The 7,200-nt window shown below is 34.8% G+C and overlaps 1 protein-coding gene across 1 annotated transcript; it reads left to right on the top strand.

The window, feature by feature from the left end:
- Positions 1-323: 323 nt before the first annotated feature.
- LOC148275986 (uncharacterized) lies at positions 324-3,609 on the top strand. Its single transcript, XM_088234926.1, has 2 exons — positions 324-1,687; positions 1,755-3,609. Exons 1-2 carry the CDS (start codon positions 593-595, stop codon positions 1,815-1,817), a joined length of 1,158 nt encoding a protein of 385 aa, XP_088091052.1. The 5' UTR covers positions 324-592; the 3' UTR covers positions 1,818-3,609.
- The last annotated feature ends 3,591 nt before the right edge of the window (positions 3,610-7,200 follow it).

Here is a 7,200-nt window from a genome sequence, read left to right as displayed (position 1 = left end):
TCAGTGGTCATTAGTTCAGTTTTTATATAAATAACCTAAGTAGTGGTGAACATAAATTTTTTGGTTGTATTTGTGAATGTTTCTGTTATTAAACTTGTGTTGTGTACTGATGTTGTCGTGGAATCCATTATTAAATGAGTTTGTGGTGACACCGTTGTATTTATGTCATTTGTTTATTTTATGGTATCAGTCGTAGTGTACAGTGTTATGAACTCAGAAGGTATTGGATGTTGGATAATCGTGAGTTGTGCATAAGACAAATGTAAAAATTTTGTTTTCTGTTACAGGCAAATATGTTATTGTATCTGTTATCATACCTGGAGATGATGATTGTAACATTGTTGAGGATACAAAATCTGTTGTTGGAATCATAGTAGAAACGTCCTCTAAAAATTCATTTTCTGTTGTTTCGATTGTTGTTCTACCTTCCGTAGTTGTTATTTCGTTCAAATCGGATGAAGTTAGTTCCGTTGTTAAGGCATTTAAGGTAGTTTTAGTATCTTTCCTTGTTGAAGTAATTAAGGCAGTTGTCGTATCTTGTGCTGGTGAGGTTGTTGAGGCAGTTGTTGTACCTTCTGTTGTCGAGGTAGTTATGGCAGTTGTCGTACTTTCCGTTGGTGAAGTTGTCAAGACAGTTATTTTTCCTTCTGTTGTTGAGGTAGTCAAGGTTGTTGTCGCATCTTCTGTTATTGAAGTTGTCAACTCAGATGTTGTAAATTGTGTTGTTGATGTAATCGCATCTGTTGTTGAACCTTCCACCGTAAATGTTACTTTATCTAATTCGGGAGTTGTAGTGCTCCATGTTGGTAAATCAGTTGTAGTGGTACCTTCCGTTGTTGATGCAGTCAAGGCAGTTGTAGTGCCTTCCGTTGAAGAGGTAGTTATAGCAGTTGTTGTACTTTCCGTAGGTGAGGTTGACAAGGCAGTTGTCGTATCTTCCGTTGTTGAGGTAGTCAAGATTGTTGTGGCATCTTCTGTTATTGAAGTTGTCAACTCAGATGTTGTCAATTGTTTTGTTGATGTAGTCGCATCTGTTGTTGAATCTTCCACCGTAGATGTTACTTTATCTAATGCGAGGGTTGTAGTGCTCCATGTTGGTAAATCAGTAGTAGTGGTACCTTCCGTTGTTGAGGTAGTCAAGGTAGTTGTAGTGCCTTCCTTTGTCGAGGTAGTTATGGCAGTTGTACTTTCCGTAGGTAAGATTGACAAGGCAGATGTCGTATCTTCCGTTGTTGAGGAAGTCGAGGCGGTCATTGTACCTTCTGTTGTTGAAGTTGTTAACTCAGATGTTGTAAATTGTTTTGTTGATGTAGTCGCATCTGTTGTTGAACCTTCCACCGTAGAGGTTACTTTATCTAATGCGAGAGTTGTAGTGCTCCATGTTGGTAAATCAGCTGTAGTGGTACCTTCCGTTGTTGAGGTAATTATGGCAGTTGTACTTTCCATAGGTAAGATTGACAAGGCAGATGTCGTATCTTCCGTTGTTGAGGAAGTCGAGGCGGTCATTGTACCTTCTGTTGTTGAAGTTGTTAACTCAGATGTTGTAAATTGTGTTGTTGATGTAGTCGCATCTGTTGTTGAACCTTCCACCGTAGAGGTTACTTTATCTAATGCGAGAGTTATAGTGCTCCATGTTGGTAAATCAGTTGTAGTGGTACCTTCCGTTGTTGAGGTAGTCAAGGCAGTTGTAGTGCCTTCCGTTGTAGAGGTAGTTATGGCAGTTGTACTTTCCGTAAGTGAGGTTAACAAGGCAGTTGTCGTACTTTCTGTTGGTGAGGTTGTCGAGGCGGTCATTGTATCTTCTGTTGTTGAGGTAGTCAAGGTTGTTGTCGCATCTTCTGTTATTAAAGTTGTCAACTCAGATGTTGTAAATTGTGTTGTTGATGTAGTCGCATCTGTTGTTGAACCTTCCACCGTAGAGGTTATTTTATCTAATGCGGGGGTTGTAGTGCTCCATGTTGGTAAATCAATTTCAGTGGTACCTTCCGTTGTTGAGGCAGTCAATGCAATTGTAGTGCCTTCCGTTGTAGAGGTAGTTATGGCAGTTGTACTTTCCGTAAGTGAGGTTAACAAGGCAGTTGTCGTACTTTCTGTTGGTGAGGTTGTCGAGGCGGTCATTGTATCTTCTGTTGTTGAGGTAGTCAAGGTTGTTGTCGCATCTTCTGTTATTAAAGTTGTCAACTCAGATGTTGTAAATTGTGTTGTTGATGTAGTCGCATCTGTTGTTGAATCTTCCACCGTAGAGGTTACTTTATCTAATGCGAGAGTTATAGTGCTCCATGTTGGTAAATCAGTTGTAGTGGTACCTTCCGTTGTTGAAGCACTCAAGGCAGTTGTAGTGCTTTCCGTTGTAGAGGTAGTTATGGCAGTTGTTGTACTTTCCGTAGGTGAGGTTGACAAGGCAGTTGTCGTATCTTCCGTTGTTGAGGTAGTCAAGGTTGTTGTAGCATCTTCTGTTATTGAAGTTGTCAACTCAGATGTCGTAAATTGTGTTGTTGATGTGGTCGCATCTGTTGTTGAACTATCTTTCAATGTGGAGATTACCGTATATATTGTAGTTGAACTGGTTTTCCGTGGCGTTAGTAAAGTAGTAGTTGTACCTTCCGTTGTCGATGTAACTGAATCGGTAGTTGATTCAAGTTCTACGGTTGACGATGGCAAATTAGGCGTAGTTAGTTGAGTTGTAGATGTCGTTCTGTCTGTTGTCGATAATGATGAACTACCATCTGTGGTTGATGTAGTTATCGTAGTTGATTGGCTTTCCGTTGTCGATGTTGTCAAATCGGTAGAAAATATATCAGTTGTGGTGGATGTTAAATCGGTTGTTTTGCTTTCCGTCGTAGGTGTTGTCGAGTCGGTTGTTGACGTTGTCAAATCAGTTGTAGTTTGGTCCGTCGTTGTGGTTTTTATATCCTTTGTCGTTAAATCTGTGGTCGATGTTGTAAATGCGGTTGTCGTTTTGCCTTCAGTCGTAGATGTTATTAAGTCAGTTGTTGACGTTGTCAAATCACTTGTCGTTTCGTCCGCTGTAGTAGTTTTTATATCCTTTGTTGTTAAATCTGTGGTAGATGTTGAAACAGCGGTTGTGGTTTTGCCTTCAGTCGTTGAAGTAGTAAACTCGTTGATATTAATTGTGGACGTTTGAACTTCTGTCGTTTTTAACGTGGATGTAGTTAATTCTGAAGTCATTATATTAGTTGTGGGCTTGTTTGTGGTAGTCAAAGGACCCTCAACCGTTGTCGATGTTATTTCTGTTGCATTTGAATAGGGGCATACGTACTTTTTACTGCAAAATTGTAATATTGGATCGAATCTTGTTCCGACAGGGCAACTCATGGTAATTTTGGAAAAAATATTTTCTTTGGAAGATTGAGCGCAAATAAAGTATCTTGAACATTCTGAATCATATTCATTATCTGCAAACTTTCCTACCGCTGTGCAATTATTCTCATCCGTAATCGTATTATTTCTCCTCAGACTTAAATCCTCACCAAGTATAATCAAGAGATCATGTACGTTCTCATTTTCAAGAAAGCGTTCCCCTTCTAGTCTTGACAAACCCTCCCTGCTTTGTCTGAAGTCTTCGCAAGAGTATGAACCTCCATGTTCACACCTCGTGGTAATTGGATTGAAAATCGCGGTTCCAGGACAAGTAAAATTGAGCTTCAACTTGTCTCCTGATGTAGATTCCGTACACAAAATATAACTTGTGCAATCCTCAACTGCCATGTCCAGAAATCTCCCATTTTCCTTGCATTCGAATGTCTCGAGTGACGTCACGGAAGAAGATAAAAATATCTGTAAAAGAAACACAGTGATATCAAAACACAACTAAGGAGAACAATTTTTAGAAACAGTTTTTTAAATGTTTTTATTATTTTATTTATTTAGTTAGAGCCACAGGAAAAAAGTACAGATTCATGTTCAAAAGTTAGACATGATCAAGTTTGCTGACGACATCGCATTGATTGCCGAAAATACTGATAATGTATTAATTATTTACATTTTTGCTTAAAAATATTATTGATAATATAATTTTGTATTATATTTCTTTCACTAGTATACAATTTTATATTGTTTAAAACTAATATTATGTATCTTTTTTGGGTGATACCGTGTATGTTGGATTTGATCCGACGTTTCGGCTACCATTGCAGGAGCCATCTTCAGGGAAAAGATCTTCTGTTTTCCCTGAAGATGGCTCCTGCAATGGTAGCCGAAACGTCGGATCAAATCCAACATACACGGTATCACCCAAAAAAGATACATAATATTGATAACAGTGACCGTGAAAACCTTCGCACCTGTTTAAAACTACTATCGATATTGTTACTTTAATATTTATTATAAAGTACTGTAACTATGTTTTTATTAATTTTTATAAAATGCAAGGTTTTGTTTAGAATTATTAATGGTATTAAAATATGTATTATTGTATTTTGCGTTAAATTATAATTTATTTTTTTATTTATCATGAAAATTTATTTGTATTTTTCTACTAATAATTGTATATTTTTACTATTTTATAAGTATTATTTGACATTGTTTTTTAGAATATCTGATAAACAAGTTTTGTATTAAATATGATTTTTATTTTATACATTTTAGCTCATCACAGGTTTTTACCTAAAGAGCTGAAATATGTTCAACCCAATGTAACTGAATATTTGTATTTAAATAAATACTATACCTCAGAGACAGACGGATGCAAATTCAAAAAAGTGTATTGATACATTGGTTCTTTCATTATTAGACTTACATTTCTTAAAAATCAATGGACACGATCATAAACTGGATACGAAAATCGAAATGCTATTTCATCAAATTCAGGATTTGCATCCGTTTGCCTCTGAGGTACAGAATAAATCAATTAAAATAAATAAATTGAACAACTGTGTCTATTTTGTTTTTTTAAAGGAATAACCAGCTAAGCCTCTATGTTGAGGCTTGTCAGCAGGAGGGATAGAGGGGATATGGAAGGAGGTAACGAAAAATACACTACAACACCCAGACCAATTGAGAAAAAAATCTTTCTTGGATTTTTTTCTTACAACTGGCGGGAATCGAACCCGTGACGCCAGTTTCACAGTTGGCCGTCTAACCAACTGCGCCACGGCGCCTGTCGTAAGCTTTTTTGGACTGATATTATTTAACATTAAATTTAATATTTACTGTCTTTTTATTTGGTGAAATTATATTTATCAACATATGATAATTTTAATAATTTTAGTTTAATGTACCTATGTACTCAATGTAAGTTCCAGTATCATAAATGCCTATCGCCTTCTCATTTTTTGTCAACCTTTTTCTAACTTTTTAAATTATATTTGCACACGTTGATTTATTTTTTTGTCTAATGTGTTAACGTGTTCATTGTATGAATCCGCCATGTTATAATATGTTTTTTTTTTTCATTTTCATTATATTTGTGTTTATTTCTACGCACTACGTATTTTTTGTAAGGTAAACGGCACTGCAATAAATAAATATGAATAAATCAATTAATAAATTAAGTTTAATGGATGTTCATATTTACAAAAAAAAAAAAACTGTGTTTAAAGACAACAAAAATACTAACAAGTGAAAAGACGAATTAAATAAAAATTATTAATATTTGAAAATATCGGGAAAAAGTACAATTTAAATTTGATTGAAAAATTAGACAAGCAAAAAAAGACTAGCTGTAATATTTTTTTAAGAATGTTTGGATTTTCATGATTGATTCCATTATTTAATTTAACACTGGAGTTCAAACTGTCAGTCAGTAGGGCCGCAATCACATCTTGCTGGAGGGTGTGATTCTATAAAATACTGCGAACGCCCCGTTGCATTCCACCGGCAACACTACTGACTAGTCCAACTCGTTAGCGTCCACGTCGCGAACCCCGGGCAATGGGATCACACTCATAACGATGTGATCACAGCAGAACCAGCTAAGGGAAGATAACCCCGACAGAAAAATCCACCAGGGAAGGCGCAACGGGAAACCACTCTGGTCATCTATTTCCAGGAATCACTATGACGAGTACATTTAATGAGCAGTTGTAATATAAAAGTAGCGCAGGACCAAAATGCTTTCGCCGTAGTGATCGCCAACGTCGGGGGACCTGACATGGCACCGCCAGAAGAAGAAGAATTTAACACTAAGAAAAAAGGAATCAAGCTTATGTAGAGCAAGGCTTTATGTTTGATACTCTAACCTGTGGGTCCGCTACACTACTGGGGCACGGGATGGATGTGTAATGTAAAAATGTTATTATTATGAAAAATTATCGTAAGGCAGTACCAAATCGTACACGATCTAAAAATTTATGTTAAGGCTGGTCTGGTAAAACGCACGCAAAATGAAGAAATCATACTATTTTGCCATTTTAAAACAAATATATTTTTAAAATCTTGTTATAATAAAAAAATAAAAAATATAAATTTCATATAAACAATAATTTTAAAAGGTATATCTGTTAAAAATATACTCAAAAGTTTTATGTAACTAAAATATAATTACTTTTAGACGGGCAAATTACGCCATTTCAAATTTAGACTAAACTTAGGTATCTGGGATCTCAATAAAGACTAAGTATTAATCTAGAAATTTAAAAAATAATTTAAAGATAGTAAATTGAACATGAAAGTGGCTGCAGCAAAATCTTATTTTTTTAATTTTGAAATAAAGTACAAGCATTTGAAATCATATACGTTTTTTTGACATTTTCTTTTATTTATTCGTAAAATTATGCCTTCGGTAATACTTAAAAAAAAATATTTAGTGAAATATTTTAGTTAAAACCTTTTTTTATAGAATTCAATTATCCTCTTTTTTAAAAAGAAGATAATCCTGGTTGTAATATTCAAAAACAAAAAAAAGTTTAGTCTAAATTTGAAATGGCGTAATCTGCCGGTCTAAAAGTAATTACATTTTAGTTACATAAAACTTTTGAGTATATTTTTTTACAGAAATAGCTTTTAAAATTATTGTTTTTATGTAATTTATGTTTTTTTATTTTTTTATTATTGCGTGATTAAAAAAATACATTCATTTTAAAATGGCAAAATCGTATGATTTCCTCATTTTGCGAGCGTTTTACCAGACTACATCCTTAAACTACGTAAACATATCCAAATTTTCAACGATGATGTTGGTTTTAAAATGGAAAATATCCAATAAAAATAAACATCGTATAATGTTAATTGAAAACGCAC

This window comes from Micrasema longulum, unplaced genomic scaffold, assembly GCF_059751315.1.
Source record: "Micrasema longulum isolate JH-2025_06_02 unplaced genomic scaffold, ASM5975131v1 h1tg001302l, whole genome shotgun sequence".
NCBI classification, from domain to species: domain Eukaryota; kingdom Metazoa; phylum Arthropoda; class Insecta; order Trichoptera; family Brachycentridae; genus Micrasema; species Micrasema longulum.
The sequence above is the reverse complement of the archived record's forward strand: the minus strand, read 5'-3'. Positions and strand labels throughout refer to the sequence as shown.

Coding starts and splice junctions, on each gene's coding strand:
- LOC148275986 (XM_088234926.1), top strand. CDS start 593: ATGGCAGTTGTCGTACTTTCCGTTGGTGAAGTTGTCAAGACAGTTATT. Junction 1,688..1,754: donor TTGAGGTAGTCAAGGCAGTT/GTAGTGCCTTCC, acceptor TTAACAAGGCAG/TTGTCGTACTTTCTGTTGGT.